Here is a 19370-nt window from a genome sequence, read left to right as displayed (position 1 = left end):
TTACTATAAAAACAGAAATAGGATGATAGATACCAGGGAGACCACTATTACAACGTGTATATCATCCATGTACACTAGCTTTCAAAAAGTACACGTATGTCCCACTTGTGTAAAATCACACCCAAAACAAGTAATATGTGATTATTTTTATACTGTTAACAAATATATGAGTGGATATAGTTGTAGATAAAATGAATTAAAGTTTTAACTTCAACACTACACTATTTTTCGCTCACCTGCGAGCGAAAAATAGTGTAGTGTTGAAGTTAAAACTCTAATTCATGTAAACAAGTAATTGCCATTTTTAACTGTGAAAGTGTTGAAAATGACACACCCAATTTTTTATGTTTGGTTGAAAATTAGAAACCCTATCTTGTTGTGGATATAATATCCAAACAATCTGTGCTTGTTTTTTGAACCGGGAAGATATACATGTTGCAATACAATGAAGTGACCCCCGGGACAGACAGATATTGATACATAATCGCGTTCACAGTTGTATTGGTAGCTTCCAAATACTCCTTTGGAAGCACATGGTGCCAAGTATAGGCATTTTATAATTTACTGTTGTGCAAGCTTAGTATGGAAAACTATGATAATTGAGTTCGATTATCGCTTCTAAAGGCCATAGTTGTTTTCATACAAAAGTATAGTCATAATAGTGTACCAGTTTATTAAAAGACCCAAATTACTGCATTTCTATTATTTTTCACATTTAAATGTTCTGCCGTATTTCCTCGGATAGTCTAAGGGGCATTGCATTTTCCAAAAGGGGGGGCGTTTATTAGAGGTCATATTTAGAACAATAATTCCCATTAAAATCATTAGGTAAGCTTAAAACTCATGCTGAAATGACGAGCTATGAACTTTGGAACAATGACTTACAGTTCACTTCCAGATTTATGACCACATTTTTGCCAATTACCGACACCAGCATTTTTTAAACATATTGGTTGAAAAAAGTGCAATTGAATGGGACAACTATTCGAGGAAATACAGTATTTTAGGTTCTAACCAAAACATACTTTGAGTATTTAAACTACAACCATGGTTTTAGACAAAATTCTTAGCCTATGATAATTTCATGATTGTAATGGATTGTGGACCATTTTTGATTTTTTCCTATTCTCAAAGTTGAATCTGTGTCCAATTTAATAAAATTAGTAAAGCTATTTTTTAAATAATATATATTCTGTTTTAATTTGGCATACAACTTAATCATAATCCTAATTGTATCCAATGAGTCAACTTCTTTAACCCTGTCATTGAAGATCAACAACTGTAACAGAAAGATAGGTCTATGTAGTTTATACAAATAGAATATTTTACAAGTTATAAATGGATTTTTTACAAAACTTCACAAGGTAAAAAGCAATGTTTTGTCACCTATTATATTTTATTTGTGTTTCTATTACATATACAGTATACCCTGTATAACATGGGAGGGGAAGTGGGAAGATAAATTATTATTACAACAATCATGGTATCTTCAGCATCAAAACATTTTTTTTCTGAAGAATAAGATATATACAAACACTGTTTTCCAAAATACGCTACTAAAGCTCACCTAGAACACATCGTCAATCTCATCACATACAGAGCTATAAGTTGAATACAAAAGTTGAATAAGTTTAATACCATGTTAAATAATGTTACTCAAAAGATTGACATGTAAATTTCACCAAAATTAAAACTGTCAAGTGTCTTGTTCATATATCATAAAAAATACTCTGTTGAGGAAAATTAATTGAGCAATCTTTTAAGAAACATTCTTTTCAGATGGTACTTAACTTATAGCTCTGTATGTGAAAATATTGTTGCATCAAATAGATGAGTATGTGATGCAACCAACGACATGTGTAAAGTTGAATCAATCCACCATCAATTGATCCAGCAATTGTCTCATCAATGATCCATCAAATCAATCAATCAATCAAATAATCACAGATAATCAGCTAGTTTCTATCAATCTTTTGAACTACACTATCTTCCAGAGAAGAACAGCACTCTCTTACCCATAGTGAGCGTATACAGCTTAAACACGGAGGGGTCACTGATTAGCTGATTCAGTCATAACAACAAACTGGTAATCTGACTGGTCAATTATGCATCAAATTGTGGTTCGGGCAGCGTGGTAGAGCTCATGAAGGGAATACAAACTTCAGCATAAATGTTGCTCATTAACAGGGCGTGCACGTTGATCAGAGCAAGAAAGTGCCATACTTTTCTGGAAGTCAAGTGTAAATCTGTAATTACGTGTACAACCACAAAGGTTACATACAAAAGGTAGGTCTGTTGCTGTTTAAAAATATAAACAATACTGTTTTAGACCAGTTCTATACCTCGTAAAAAGTCCCTCACATTATGTTGATAACTGTTACATAATTAGTTGAAAGACTAGTTAACTACTCCTTACAAAGCACCCTTCCCAATTTGATCCCTGCTACATAATTAATTAAAATCAGCCCAGATTTCACAGTAAGACACATGCCTTAGAGTTCCTCTGCACCTGTCCCCTTGGTTGTGCCGACTGTGCCCTGAGTTGACTTGGTGCTTCCGTTGATGTCTTTGTTGGTGGTGTGCTTCGTGGTCTTGCTGGTTCGTTGCTCCCAAATGATGTTGCTTTCCTCTTGTCGGCATCATCTATTGCTCTTTGTAATGCATCTGGATCACTCGATTTATTCATGGTCTTGCTGCCTTTCTGTTGGTGCAATTATAAAAGACAAATCCACTCAAGTGCATGATTTACAAATTTCTTCTCTTTAATGAAGTTTTCTTTCTTAATGCAACTACTACACCTTACTGTTCCTATATTTTAATTCTCGGACATAGGTGTACATAGCTGGCATCATGTCAAGGCATGTGCATATTTGTAGGAGCTCAGACCTTAGCAACCAGCTCAGTACCAACATTGTGTAGCATGATTGGTTTTATTGTTTCCAGTTGTGTATAGTTTGCAATTGCAACTTCATATGCCTGTAGAATGCTTATGTGAAGCTCTTGTAGCTTCAAACTGTACATGCGTGTCCGAGAACTAAATATAGGAACAGTAGTTGTTTCATTTATCATGAAGAATACAACTGTAATAGGAGACACTTTGCTTAAAAGCATGTATACTTCACAGATTAAAGTAACACAAACCTGAGCATCGGAATATAGAAGCTTAGCAGCATCTCCGTCCTTGACAACAATCTTCTTGGCATTGTAACCTTTGCCAATCAACACTTGGCTCTTCTCTTCCACCTGTCCTATGCCCCACTGGAAATCCTCGGTGAATTCTACACAAATAATGAAAACAAATAAGGATCATGATAGGGCTTGCCATATTCCTTTTGCCAAACAAGCATATAGTATATTAGTGCCACAAATTAGAGTAGGTAGGTAGGGCTTTTTTTTTGTTTTACTTTTAAAGCTGTAAATTGTGTTTGATAAAGGCCTTGGAAGTTTTTTTTCTTCTTTTTTAAAATTTTTTTGCAAAAAAAAAAAAAAAAAAAAGTTAAGGGTCAGGCCTACTTTTAGGGTTGGTTGGATTACGCCAATCAAACCATTTTTTAGGCCTAATCACCACTTTTGAGCTTTTCTAGCTTTCCTGTCTATACTATTTGCCTTCTTAGTTAATTAAGTGACATCAGTGTGCACAACTTTAAATCAAACACACACATTTAAGACCCCAAATAAGATGTAGCATGACACAGCTTCCTCAATGTGTTGTCGTCACTAATTCACCAAGAAGAAAGTACCGGTATAGTACAACTTGAGTATGCCATCTAGCTTCAATGGCTGTGTCAGTTATTTAGTTATTTGTGTCAATTATAATTTTGTTTTGCACCGAAAACGTTCATTTTGATTTTCAGACATAGTACATAGCAAGCTCCCACTTCAACTATTTGTTAAGTACCCAGGGTTCTAATTAGGTCTCAAGCTAATTTGTGAAGTAAATAATTACACAGTGGTGCTGATCAATTGGTTGATTGCACTCTATTATGATAGTAGGATACAGTTATGCCATGAAGGTAAGAAGTGGATGTAGTGTGCAGATGTCATCACCAAGTACTGTCTGTTATCACTCACATTCAAGTTACCACATTGTGCAAAAACACCCTAAACAAGTTTAACATGATGATGATCAGAAAACTTCTCTTTTTTCCCCTCGAAAATCAGTGTCTTTCATCCCTTAACATATCGTGCCAACATGCCCATTTTCTAAAGAGCACCCATTGTCATTTTTGTTGTTGTCACACATGTGTACACTAGTGTATTTCTTGGGTGAGCTGTGACAATCCAATGTCATATCTTCACTTACCAATCTTATCCATGGTAAACATATCCAATTCTTCCTGCAGTTCTCCTGATGGTGGCCAATCAACATGCTCTAATATAGCAGGTAGTACAGGCTTCCTGTATTCCTTGGTTAATGCTAATACAGTTGTAGTATGTTTACTACATGGTATCTCTGGTCCAATACAGCATACCAGTAGGTCACATGATTTCACACATGTCAACAGTTCTTTGGCTATCTTGGAACTGTTTAGTTTGTCTTCACCAAGCAGCGAGGTTGTGAAACCTTTCTCTTCCAATCTGGAAAGGTAAATGAAAATTGGACTTTATTTTGATATCACAAAAGTTGGCGGTGTCATTATGTGTTAACTTAGTTTCAAATGATTAATGGAATTCACTTGAATGAAATATCAAAATCAGTAAAACACTAACTATAACTACAATCTTAGAAATAATTGTTCGAACACTTTTATGGCCTTATTGGAAATGGCCTTCTTTTCACCTCCTTGTTATTTACATATATTGTGACTTGGAAAGTTGATTTGATTTAATTCAGCGAAGTGTGGCTTTATTTTTGAATTACCATCACAAAACAAAATTCAAAGTGGGACATTTAGTCTGAAAATTCCACAGGACCTTTAGGATTTGTGTGCGCATATGTGGGGGTGTGCGGGGATGTGGGTGTAAAAACAGTAAGTCAATGGAGACATGATATTGAACAAGAACCAGAATTCTGGATAAACTCCATCCACCCTTGCAGAGTCCTTGTATGGGGTGTGTGTGTGTGGGGTGGGGAGGATGTGTGGTTTATCTATGTGTATGGCTGATCTCAAGATCAAATTTACAACAAAATCTGCATACATACCCTGCCTGTATATAGGTAGCCTCATTATATCTTTCTGGGTCACAGTGGATATAGATTTTCTTCTTATTCAGATTATTTTTGGGTCTTTCTACTGGCGAGGCTGGTCGTGCTTTCCTGTCTGCTGCTGTTTGGCGGTGATCACCAGCTTGTTGGGAAATGACAAAAAATAATCACAATATTTATGATATATTGGTGTTATGGTCAAATCAACATCTATAAATGCTCATGTTCATTCATAATCTGACAAATTAGAGCAAAGTAGAGGTAGGACACAAAAGCATCTTTCAACAAATCCTACAACATTGTTGACGTACCTGCTTTCTTTGCTTTATGGATATCTTTTCTGAGTTGTTCTGCTTCCTTCAACCAAGATGAGATGTCTCCTAATACAGGTGGACTACACTGATTGCCTATTTCAACGTCATCACCTGCAAAGACACAACAACATCAGATATATCACAATATCACACTCTGAAATGACATTCTTATAGATTCAAACTATCTTGGAAGTTAAGGAAAATATTAATATTAACCAACTGGCTCCTTTTTTTTCCAAGATATTTTGGCAAAATCAAACAAATTTGATCATTTTCATTATGTTCCTGATTCCATGGTCATATAATAGGGCTCTCAACCAAAACCAAAATTATACCTTGCTGGTACTTTATACATAAGACAAATGTGCCTTCCCATTCCCTCTTTTCTTGGTGTATCCCTACACTCCATTACTTACAAGTTAAAGCTATAATGTTGCCATGAGGCCCTCAATCTGTCTTATTTTATTTATTTTTATTTTACAAATTCGGCTAAAATACATCAAAAAGCAAAGTAAAAATTACGCAATACATACAAAAGGAAATAAAAGTAAAATAAATAGACCCAATGTGCTAGCCAGGAAGAGTCAGAAGCATCAAGACACTGTCACCAAAAGGTGTGACTCCTCCAACCCATTGGGGCAATTACATAAAAAGATATACTATTGCACTGTTTAAGTGGCATATTTTCTAATTTCCTGCAGACGTGAAAGATGAAGGTCGGCCGCCATTAATAATATATTGGGACATTGATAGGTTTTGATAACACTTTTCAATCACAACACTAAAAATTCTCTGGAGCCCCCCGCTAAAAAATATGACCACCCCCTAAAAATCGCTCCAAAATCACCTAAAATATGTTTTAAAAGCAGTTTTTCATCGAATTTCCAGGAAATATTGTAGGAAACTCCATAATTCAACAGGTCCCAAACAAATTGGTATTGAAAATACATATATTGGTGAATCTCCTCACAAATTTGCAGAAGCCAGCAATTTCATTAAGGTGGATTTTTCATAAACTCAATATAGCCATATTTTCAAAATGTCGAAAATGAGAAAAAATGCAAATTTTACCTAATTTCTAACTTAATTATTGCCTTTATTCAGGCTGAGTTTGATATGACCTTTTTAGATAAACATTTCACATCCTTTGCCTAAAGAAAAATGCTTTCTCTATTGTGGGATCTTTTTCAAATTATTTTTTAGGGGTCTTTAAAATATTGCATTTTGCATTAGTTCGTAAATCAACAAAATCAAAAGGAGCATATTATTATTGTCTAATACTATTTACAATCTGTATTATTCAGAAAGAAAATATTATATAACATCAGTATGTAGATTATTAATAACAACTGAGTACAAGTTTTTACCTAGAAGTGACTTTTTATTGTCCAAATATCCCATTTCTGGCTGTATTTGGTCAATAATTTACATTCATATATACCTACATACATACGCGCTACCTAACGGTGCGCTTGATTGTTTGAGACTAAACAACGGCGATATTGCCCAGCGTTTGGGACCGGCTGATTTTAATCGGGGTGTGTCGGGAGATGGTGTATCATAATTTTTTTGACAGAAAATGTGCTTTCCAAATTCCATTAGTTTACATTATGGCGCTCATAATGTAGTGAATTAGTCTAAAATGGCGGTTTAAGGAGACTGAATTGGATTTTTGTGGGGGTAAAATTTCTGAATTTGAGCTACATTATTGTCAAATTTATTGAGGTTTAAGGTGATGTTTACTGAAATTTAATACCAATAAGTGTTCATCAGAACTGAAATGCACTTGTAATTTACCCGTTTTGAAAGTGGGAGGAGCTCTTAAAAGTGGTACGCACTCAGAAAGTTTGAATGGCCCCCTGGGGCCAGATGAAATGTTATAATCTTACTGTACAAAAAGAAGCAGCGTGAGTTCATTGGACAATAACAGAACAATTTTGCATAAAGTCCGAAATTTCAGCACAGTCCTTGAATTTTGTGAGAAAATATTCCATACGGTACTAAATGTCAAGTCTGTAGATAAAATGGGTATTAGACCAAATGGTATTAGACCAAATGGCAATAGACCTGACACCTGATAAAGTCCCTGAATGTGTGAGTTTCACGCTCAATGAGATGTTGAGATATTGTAAACGTACATCATTACATGTACATATTCACATTCAATTTTAGACCATGCTTAAAGTACCTGTACTTGTTATTTGGTAAATTTGCCTTTGAAAAGAAATGAAAATTCCATTGCATTGGTAGTAGATAATATGAAGTATGGTGTGGTGTTTGTTTTGTTTTGTTATGAATGTTTTTTTAACTAAAGATTAGTCTATTTTATTTAAAATATGATTTATTACCTAAACAGTGTAATGTTGGTTGCAAATTCCACTTTTGAAAATATGTTAAAAGACACAAATTCCTTGGAAAAAACAAATTCCATTAACACAAAACAAACACATTCTGTTATTGGAAACATATTTCTAAAATCAGCAATCAAAATAATTATCATATCAATCTAGGAAACCCAAGTTTCATATCATTAGTTTGCAGGGAGATTCATATGCAAATTCCATGAAAATTAACAAATTCCACTACCGGTATAATAAAAGAGCAAAATCCACATGAAAATAGTTATCAAACTCAAATCAATAATAACCTTGGTTGAGAATTGAAGCCGTATTGTGAATGTAAAATAATTAGTATGTTTATACATTGGAAAACGTTAATTAAGTCTACAAAAAACAAGCAAAAAAAACGGAAAATCCACCAAAATCAACAAACTCCCCTGCAGTATAGGAAAAAAAGTACCACGCTAATTTAAACATATTTCAGAAGTACAACATGTTGGTTATATTATCCAAAAGGTTTGATCCAATGTTAGCCTGAATATAGCAGAAAATGTGATTTGAAAAAACCTGTTTTTGCCCAAATTCCACCATGATTTTACGTAATTATATCAAAAGAATTAATTTTTTCTGAATAGATCATCTTATAAAGCATGGTTCAATTCCAATATGTTCAACTTTCTGCCAGACCCAGGTTATTTTAAAGTACATTTTCATGATGTCAAATGTTAAGCTATATCAATTCTGAGGCAGGTCAAAAGAGGGCCAATTTTAGGGGGTCATGGAATTTCCCCCCAGGGGGGTCACCTGATTTTTTTACTATCATAGTTGTGAACCATCTGACCTAACTAGACAAAGTACTCAATACCATTGGATTTGGCTGACCTTCATCTTTCAGCTTTGTGTACAGGCCACATGGTGCTTAGAAAATATGCCACTTAAACACATTGAATTTCTACTCTTTTAAAGATTGCAATGCCCAATGGTGTACTAAAATACCATATGAAAGGTTATTAAGCCTAAAGTGCTTTCATTACTGTAAAGGTTTTTTTATAATGAAACCAGGGATCCCTAGTTTTATTCACCAATTCCCCAATAGACCTCCACAGAAGGGCTAAGTGGTTTTCTTTCATTTTACCTCATCAGAAAACCTCCTTGACAGCTGTTACTATTTGTGTAATAATTTTGGCAAAGAATAACAAAATTGAAATTTCACCAAAATCAATCATACATTATGGCTTTAATATATTTCTTAATCCCAATTCCAAAGCTACACACTTACCATATTTAAACAAGCATGTAACAGGATAGAATCCTCCAGCAGGTTGTTCCATAGCTCTGTGATATATAATGTCTCCATTGATGGTACAGTATACTACTATCACCTGACATGCTCTATCACCAGGTTGGTTCTTCACCGCTGGATACACTATACCAAACCCTAATCTGTCTCCTGATTCCAGCTTCTTGTTGACAGGATGCACTGAAATTAGTTTAACATAAAATATATGAAACTAACCTAAGGCTTTGGAACAGATGTTTCCAAACCCTTTTTGGAAGTGACCCTATAAGTTGGACCACTTATCCAATGTTGAAATTGTGTCACATGTACCTTATGTATTTTGACTGGTTGGAAACCAACAACACATTTTTAATGATATGCTATAGGGTCCACAACTTATAAGCTCCCCCCTAAATACTTTTTTAAATAAAAAGAAAGATATTTGACGAAATGGAAACGTGTAAAAAGATATGCGTAGCGTTTTTGTTTTACACATATTAACAAATATAGTGTCACACATCATTGCGTTCAGTCACAATGTTTCATCATGTAAAAAAAGAGACTGTTTTAAACAGTGTTAAAAGTTGCATCTATATCCATAGGAGTCGACTCTCAAACAATAGAGTAGGTCAGGTCTATTCATGTGTTTGTTAAAGAAAACTTGACTGCTATGGACTCGGGTGCAACTTTTAAAACAGCCTTTCTTACATAATTAATCATTGGGACTGAACGCAATGATGTGTAATGCTATAAATTGGTCCACAGGGGTTAAACAAATATGGCATACATATCTTTTTACATTTCGTAAAATATTTTTCGACTTATTTTAAAGAGTATTGGGGGAACTTATAAGTTGTGGACCCAATGGTTCTCAAAAGGGTCCTTTTGTACTCGTTGATATGTGTGGCTTGTTTATTACATGAAAGGAAACAGGTCATGCTGGGTCACACAATATATCACAATATTCACTTAGCTCATCAGGACGCCACTTCTGCATTTATGTAGTACACACACTACATCAGTAAGAAAGTGCAAATGAATGGTTACAGAATACATTGATTGATTACAACTTACATGCATGGCCCATTGCATCTTTATAGCCTACGCTATTTGTATTGCAGTAGAATCTGATGTCTCTAGCCTCACTCCTATCACATAGCTTCTTGAATGTGAATTCACCAGCCAGATTGGTTAAGCCAATTGATGGTGTGGTATGTAGCTTCTTCCCAGATCTGTTACCATCCTTACTCAGTAATGCACATGCGATTGTTACCTCATAAAAGCTCCATGCTGTGATATCAAAAAACATCAAACTTTAAATAACAAATACCGTATTTCGTCAAATAGTCACCACCCCCCCCTCAAATAAACGCCCCCACCACTTTTTTCAACCAAGATGTTTCAAAAATGCCGATATTTCCATGCTATCTTGTAAAGTAAGCTTACCAAGTTGCCCACATGGTTGAAAATAGCGTCAATAATTGGCGAAAATCTGGATTGGAAACCCGGAAGTGAACCAGAAGTCAGTGTTTCTAGTTCATAGTTCGTCATTTTAGCATTTTTTTTTTAGTTTTTAGTTTTCCTAATGATTTTAACGGGAGTTATCATTCTAAAATTGACCTTGAATAAACGCCCCCCCCCCTTGGGAAAATGTAATGCCCCCGGGGGCGTTTATTTGACAAAATACGGTACTCAGTAAAGTTGCCAAGCACATGTTTAGGCAGTGGTATAAATATTGTGTAATAATAATAACCATAATAATGGTGGTTGTAACTATTGGGCTTTGAACATGATCAAGAAATGACTCCTGAATGAGTCTTATATATAATGTTACCAATTAAAGACCTATTAATAGGCATGTTTGTGAATACCAAAATTACTTTCCTCTTTCAAAATGTTATGATTTGTCTATTTTTGGATTAACTTGCAAGTAACTTGCACAAAACATTACAATGTGCTATTTATACATAAAATGGCCAATGACCACTATTTCATTCCAGTGCCTAGTAGTGTGTGGTGTTCTAATATGGTGTTCTAGTGTGTACAAATATACTAGGGCTTAAGAACTGGGTCCTGACTGATGAGCTTGTTACAAGACCCTAATTATTCCTTCATACCACATTACCTCTTGTCAGTGGTTGTGGAGACTTGATCTGTAAACTCGTTACAAGACCCTAATGATTCCTTCATACCACATTACCTCTTGTCAGTGGTTGTGGAGACTTGATCTGTAAACTCGTTACAAGACCCTAATGATTCCTTCATACCACATTACCTCTTGTCAGTGGTTGTGGAGACTTGATCTGGAAACTCGTTACAAGACCCTAATGATTCCTTCATACCACCTCTTGTCAGTGGTTGTGGAGACTTGATTTGTAAACTCGTTACAAGACCCTAATTATTCCTTCATACCACATTACCTCTTGTCAGTGGTTGTGGAGACTTGATCTGGAAACTCGTTACAAGACCCTAATTATTCCTTCATACCACATTACCTCTTGTCAGTGGTTGTGGAGACTTGATCTGTAAACTCGTTACAAGACCCTAATGATTCCTTCATACCACATTACCTCTTGTCAGTGGTTGTGGAGACTTGATCTGTAAACTCGTTACAAGACCCTAATTATTCCTTCATACCACATTACCTCTTGTCAGTGGTTGTGGAGACTTGATTTGTAAACTCGTTACAAGACCCTAATGATTCCTTCATACCACATTACCTCTTGTCAGTGGTTGTGGAGACTTGATTTGTAAACTCGTTACAAGACCCTAATTATTCCTTCATACCACATTACCTCTTGTCAGTGGTTGTGGAGACTTGATCTGTAAACTCTTCAATTTTCTCAGCTTCTTCTGAATACAAAATTTATTGCCATTGAGTTTTATGCCGGGACTTTTCAACCAACTTGAAATGTTGTCCTGTAGAGAAAATTACAAGAATGACTATTAATTCAAAACTTTTTTTCTGGGGACTATGTTGGGGTACGCCTGAACATTAAAACAGTGCCAACACGGATGGAGCATAAATATGTTGACCTGTTTGCAATAGCAGATCACAGATACAATATGTGATGCACACTTAGTGCCTGCAAAACCTAGAAAAAAAATTCTGGGAGCAAATATATTTCAAATGAGAGTTGGATGGATCAGATCATGAAATCATTAACTGCATTAAAATATACGATCAAAAATGTTTCTTGAAGATAATTTGTGCAACAGTCATAAACGTTTCCAAATACACATCTCGTCACCTGTATTACATAATGTTGTATTTCAAAAGGCTGCCTTTTTTTTATATTATCGTCATCTAATTGTGTAAAATTAACTTGATAAATTAATTTTGTGGTATTATCACAAAATTACAATCTCATGCCCATTCATAAAAGAAAGTAGCAAGCTGAAATATAAAACAATTGAAATTTAACAATGACAAAATCACACATGGCAGCTTTTTGAGATATGACAGTATGTGATGCAGGCGATTTCACAGTGTGCCTTACCTTAGAAAACATATCTGGTAATTTTGGTTTACTACTGGGCCATGTCACTCTGACACCACATGGTTCTCTTGCAAACCCAATACTTGGAAACAGATCTTGATCACCTCCAGATAATGGAGCCATGCCAACCAAGTCTCCATTCTTTACAAATTGCACTATTTTTACTTCATCAAAATACTCCACAAAACAGCCTATAACATCGCCTGTAATATAAGAGATTGGTTATGCATTGTATAAATTATATATTATTTGTTGGGAGAGAAATGAGACAATTTTATGCATGCAGGGCTTTGATGTTGAAGCACCTGTGAGTGCATTGGACAAGCATCAACATTCAGTACCGGAGTAATATGGGATACAGAAACATAATTATTGTCACCACAAATGTTGTAAAACTTTATATACCGTGTGTCGAAAGTCCGTTCCGCCTATATTCAGACTTCCCCTGGAGCATAACCTCAATATGGAAGTACCCCCTCTGTTTATTTGCCTTAGGGCTACTAGCTGCAATGAACCTTAAGGCTCATTGCAGCGAGAAAAAAATATCGGCCGTTGTTCTAGAATTTTAGAGCTAATTTTGTATGTTATGGCAGATTTAAAGGTCTGCAAATCTCAATTTTCAATGGAAAAACAACAATAACAGAGGTTTGCAGACTTTCGGAGGTTATCGACCATAAAAAGACAACAACTTCAAATAAATTGCTAAGTGACATTTATATTAATCCAAAACAATAACCAGTAACAGATTAATATCAAATTAATTGTGTAAGTTTAATTTAAAGCATGTTAAAATGGTTTTCCTATGGGGGGAGGAACAGACTTATGACACACCGTATACAGACTATACGGCGTATAGTCTGTATACTTTCCTCGAGTCAGTAAAGTAAAATCAAATTTTGAGATTTCTTGCATCATTTCCTTTCTGAAAATGTATACTTTTACATACTTCTCATCATTACATTTAGAGATACAAATAAAAATATACAATATCAAAATTACTGACTTCCAGAAGATAATTCAGACTAGGCCTATAGTATAGATACATTCTACTGTAAGGATGTGAATCAAATCCTATGTAAAACTGATACCTTTGAAAATGGCTACGAAAAAAGGACAGACCATCAGAGTTGTCATCCAAAAAATGTATGCAAGGTCAATAATTACATGTAGGTTGAAAACAATAATTAACAAAGGAGATACTCTGCTTTCACTCAAGGGCCCAATACGTACCTCTAGTGAAAGACTTTGTCTTTGTTGATCTGCCACCACCACTTGTTATTTCTCCATCTGTCTCATAACCAATTGTATCTACAAGATTGCCTGGAAAACAGCCTACTGTCTGTCCTTGACGACTTATTCCTATACACACAATTCCTTCAGAATCTGTGACAAATTGACAGTATTGTAAAATTATTGTGATATTGGAACATTTTAAAGATGTTTCAATTTGAAAAATTAAAGAGTAACAGGATTTTTCTCTTAGTATACCCTTCTACCATTTTTGACGAAGAGGATTAATGCAAAAAGACATGTAATTTACATTATTAATAAGAAAGAAAAATTTAAGTATGAAATGTATGGAAAACATGAAATTATGATTTAGTCAGTTACTGTTAATAAGACACTACACAACAAGCAGTATTTACAAAATGGGACTAACTTTGACCAAAATGGAGATTAAATCCATGAAGTGGGATGTTGTGATTTCTTACGACAATGCTTACTTGGACCCGTATGTCAATTAAATCAATTGAATATCAGTCAAAGTAGTGATTTTGAATTGATTCATTTGGCTTTCGTGTATACATAAGTGCAGATAAGGACTTGGACCATAAGTTAGTCACTTTTGTCAATACTGGACAATATAATTAAAGATGACTGATGATGTGATGTTAGGAACATCAAAGAATATGGTCACTCACTCATGAACTTAAACTGGTTTTCCTTGTAAAGGATTGGCATATTTGCTATATCTGGTTGACAAAATCTACCCAACACTAAACTATTATAATACTAAATATTAATCAATGGCACTGCTTTTAACCCAAAAAAATCCGTATAGACCCGCATCTCTGATCCTATGTGGAGTCACCCATTGTTGTGAGTTCAGAATCAGTATGGCAAGGGAAATATCCTGTATAATTTCCCAGACTGTACCTCCTGCTTCACTCAATGACTGATACTCTCCCACTCATGCACATCCCATTTGCATAGCAGGTGCTCTGATTTATAACTATACACTTCTGCATATACTCTGGTAATAATGAACTCAAACCAGGATTGGCATATGCCATAATTCAGCAAGGTCCATTAGCAATGCCCTACCGCTCCTCCTGATTATCACATAAAAAGGACTAGGTCACCCGTGGGTCACACAATGTCTATGCAGTTCCTACGGTGAATGCGGTGCCGATGTGATGATGTGATTCAATTCGCCAATTGGAACCCACTCCCGTGTTAAACTCTGTAAGCAGCGCCACATTGGCAGATTACTGAAGGACCTTGCCAAAAACTATAGTATACAACCATCTGATTCTTGATTTACAGAAAGGAAAATGATCACTGTCCCTTTTGCCTTAAGCTTTTTGTAACACTACCACTATGGAACAAGTTTATAATATAAAACATTGCTCTGAAGTAGCCCAGATGAGTCCCCACTGTACATCCCTTGGTTTACGCTTACTGTATTCATTCCAATAAGCGCCCATACCCCAATAAGCGCCCACCCAGGGTATTTTCAATTTGCTAAAGGGTACCATTAATGTTGAAGTGACTGATAGACATTGATACAGTGAAATAGCTTGAGGATTTGAAGTCCTGTGTAAACTTGCAATACAGTTACTGCATCAGAAAAGCTACTACAACATCTCGGGACCCTATTATAACGCAGGAAAATTTGTCTCTAATAAAAGGCCCTTACGAAAAAATTAGGTAAACCAGGTAAAAAATAAGCGCCCACCCAAAATGACTTTGTAAAGCGCCCTGGGCGCTTATTGGAATGAATACGGTAAATCTAAAGCAGAAACTTAGCTAAGACAGAAGAAAATATGTTATTCGGAAATGTGATAAGATATTTGATCATGAAACACACATAGGTTATTACATACGGCGTTCAAAGGAAAGGATAAAAAATATGAGAGAATTAGGTCTTGACACTGATGTATTATTCTGTGTATGGAAAAAAGTTTCAACTATCTTCTGTGAGAAGATAAAGAAAGTAGGTGAGGAAAAAGTAAAAGGAGAGTTGGTAGTACAATGGACCACAGCATCACTCAATTATTCACACCATAATACACACCTTTCTCGCTTTCGTTGTCGGGCGATTCAGTCATGTCTGCCAGTAATCAATGGGTAGGGTAACATGCACATTAAATCATGCAAAAAAGATAACATTGCATTGTAAGGGTTAGACATGCTACATACAATCTTGCAATGGGGATCAAATATACATGCATTTAATAGTTAACAATCAGTTTTTTATGGATCTCATTTTTTGGTTTGGTATATTCTTTCTGAAGTTTAAACTTTGAAGTTACAATAAATATAGATTTATCAGGCTAAATTCCACCATGAATCAGTGAATAGATTCGCACAAGATTCTTGTACAGCATAAATCAAATCTGATCTTGTAAACTACAGCAGTAAATTGAGAGAATCAGGCTGAATCATGCACTTGACAGTGAAATTGTACCCATTTGGCCATGCTCTATCCACCTGCTATATGTGCAACATACATTAATACATGCATACTAATAGATCTCCTGTCACCACTTATTACAATACCCATCTCCCTGGTGAACTTTACCAAATATTCCAATGACTAATTTTATTTCATCCTATTTTGACAATTGAATACCTGAGTGGAAGAAGGGCCCAACTCCATCAAAACTGTTTTCGAGATATTAAGAAAAAACTTAATATTTGGAAAAGTTTTATAGGCAGAATGTTTTCATCTTCAGAGGACCTTTAATACATGAACATACAATATTACATACATTCGAAATTATAAAAGATGTTTCCATGGCAACGGTACAGGTCTTAATACGAGCTGGAGTTGGGCCCTTCTTCCACTAATATACTGCAACTACCAGTTTCAAATGCGCAGATGTGTTATAAATAGCTACGGAAATTTGGTAAATATCCATTAATTACACAAATAGAAGCATGTAATATGTTAACAAGAAAGTTTATTGTAGTGAAAAGCAGATTTCATGGATGAGCAAAATTCCTCTTTAACCCAATATTTGTGGAAGAAGGGCCCAACTCCATGGAGTTGGGCCTTTCTTCCATGAAAACCACGATTAAGTGTACGTGGAAGACTATTTAGAGAGTGGATTTTGGCTCATCTTTCACACACAAGGAAGAACAATCTGCTGGCAATAAAATGCTGGATCTAACTCATTTGTGACCGTCCACGGCGAATGAGCCGTAAATTCCTCCCCCGGTCAATTTTGTTTTATTTCGTATTTAAAAAATAAACATCATAAAGTTAAAAATGGTATATCATTTTACTTCAAACGATATCCAGAAGCGGAGTTATGGTTAGTTAAACTTTGCTCCTTCAACAAATTTATAGCTTTTTTCGTTTCTATGTGTGTCTCTTTTTCCACATTGCTGGCAATAAATATCAAACAGTCATAATTGGCGGTCATTTCAAATCATCCCCAAGTCAACGAGGTTTAAGAAGATTCTCTCATTGTTAATGGTTGGTTATGCATACCTATACAAATAACCCACCACTTGAAAAGGATTTAGCAATTTACAAACAAAGACCAGAGCTATTAAAAGTTCTATAGCCATCTAAGGTAGAAGCTTATTATCCACTTCAATAATAGAATTATTGGTGTTGTGACTATCAAAATAAGACAGATGTCGCGCCAGCTTAAGTGACCTATGAATACGACCTTCGTACACATTTTACACCATAACTCAGAATACAATTTAGGGAATTTACGGCTCGTTTGTGCTGCCGGGTCACATTTTTGTAAAAAATTGGAGTTGGGCCCTTCTTCCACTCAGGTATTCAATTTAAAGTGATAAACTCCAGGGATAAACCACAAACAAGAAGAAATTGTGTACCCACTATATTTGCCCATTACATTACATTTTAGAACACATGCGATAAATCTTGCAATGAAAATGTTTGATGCTACATGCTTGATCTATCTTCCAATTGGGATATTCCAGTTTAAATCCATACAACCCCTATGGAAAACATTTCCTTACCTTAACCTTCAACACACGGGGTGTGCATTTCAAATATGGTTAACTGAATGGGCAGCTCCATTTGAAATCTACAACCCCTGTGTGGGAGATTAAAGTCATGTCTTCCATAGGGCTGTGTGGATTTCAACTGGAACAGCCCATTTTTATTTTAGTATTGTTTTCTCCCATGATAAAGTGAGTCCATTTTAGCATGCAATATACCAAGATATGTTTTTAATTCAACCCTCCTACCACTGTCTAGGTCAAATTAAATGTAAATCAATCATGCAGTGTGCAGTAATACTAACATCATGGGTTCACAATGAGATTCCAATCAACGGACACTGTGATAAATCACAACAAGACTTCCAATGTTATGCAAATTCAGTAGGTGGCTCAATGTTTACATCTATTGCATGAAAGGAGTTAAAATGCAACTTGATTGATTACAACTAGTTATAAACTAGAATGTATGCTGCATACAGAAAGCAAATGGACAATTATTCTGTTTGAATAAGTTGACTCAGACGTTTGCTACCACTAGGTTTGAATGATTAAACATCCTGATTTAAAACCAGTTGTCCATTAAGTTTCTGTATACAAATTAAGGGATCTGGAATGAGCGTTTACGACAGTATTTTTTTGTGGGACATGAGAGCACATCAGACATATCGAATTGCATTCTGAATACGAAGAATGTCTTTCTGATATCAAATAATTTTCATTTTTGAAATTCACGATATAATACAAATTTTATGACAAATTATCAAAATTTGATATTTTTCACATTTTTGATATATAACAGTCCTTGAAGTAAATTTTATAAATTTAATGATATATTCTTAAAGTGTATGTAGCTGGGAGGAAAAGCCGACGATCAATTGAAAATTTTGACCTTTCATATTGAAGATATGGATTTTTTTCCCTAAAAGACCTAATTTTTTTTTTGTGTTATGGGAAAAAATCCTTATCTTCAATACGAAAGGTCAAAATTTTCAATTGATCGTCGGCTTTTCATCCCACCTACATACAGTTTAAGTATAAATCATCAGATTTATAAAGTTTACTTCGAGTACTGTTAAATATCAAAAATATCAATTTTAATGATTTGTCATAAAATTTGTATTACATTGCGAATTTCAAAAAATCAAAAATTATTTGATATCAGAAGGACATTCTTCGTATTCAGAATGCAATTCGATATGTCTGATGTGCTCTAATGTCCCAAATTAAATACTGTCCAAAGGTTCATACCCCACCCCTTAATATCAGGGAAATTCCAGTTGCAATCCATACAACCCTAATGGAAGACATGACCTTAATCTTCCATACAGGGAGTGTAGATTTCAAATGGTGTCACCCATCACACTGTTTGAAATTCACACTCCCTGTGTGGGAGATTAAGGTCCATAGAGGGTGTATGGATTTCAACTAGAATAGCCCAATATCATACAGCTCTTGAGGTGTAGCCAAATAATGGGGATAGGCATAGGACAGTTATGCAGAGGTCATAATAGGTAAGGATGACATGGTAAAGATGAAATGAGGAAAGGGAAATGGGGAGATATAGGGGAAAAGGATACAGAC

The 19370-nt window shown here is 35.1% G+C and overlaps 1 protein-coding gene across 2 annotated transcripts in view; it reads right to left on the bottom strand.

Annotated features, from left to right (window-relative positions):
- Positions 1-188: 188 nt before the first annotated feature.
- The window catches only part of LOC140152465 (uncharacterized), a 29318-nt gene continuing 10136 nt past the window's right edge, over positions 189-19370 (bottom strand). The window contains exons 10-20 of one of the 2 annotated variants that reach the window (XM_072174784.1): positions 15877-15912; positions 13809-13961; positions 12579-12781; positions 11874-11997; positions 10153-10368; positions 9079-9279; positions 5458-5571; positions 5144-5288; positions 4304-4578; positions 3142-3278; positions 190-2701 (exon numbers count right to left, since the gene is read on the bottom strand). In XM_072174784.1, coding sequence (XP_072030885.1) covers positions 2474-2701; positions 3142-3278; positions 4304-4578; positions 5144-5288; positions 5458-5571; positions 9079-9279; positions 10153-10368; positions 11874-11997; positions 12579-12781; positions 13809-13961; positions 15877-15912 — 1832 coding nt within the window. In that variant the 3' untranslated portion in view covers positions 190-2473. Of the gene's footprint in view, positions 2702-3141; positions 3279-4303; positions 4579-5143; positions 5289-5457; positions 5572-9078; positions 9280-10152; positions 10369-11873; positions 11998-12578; positions 12782-13808; positions 13962-15876; positions 15913-19370 lie in introns of both variants that reach the window. The other variant, XM_072174785.1, reaches the window with a different exon arrangement.

This window comes from Amphiura filiformis, chromosome 5, assembly GCF_039555335.1.
Source record: "Amphiura filiformis chromosome 5, Afil_fr2py, whole genome shotgun sequence".
Taxonomy (NCBI): domain Eukaryota; kingdom Metazoa; phylum Echinodermata; class Ophiuroidea; order Amphilepidida; family Amphiuridae; genus Amphiura; species Amphiura filiformis.
Note: the sequence above shows the minus strand (reverse complement) of the source record. Positions and strands in the feature narration are given on the sequence as shown.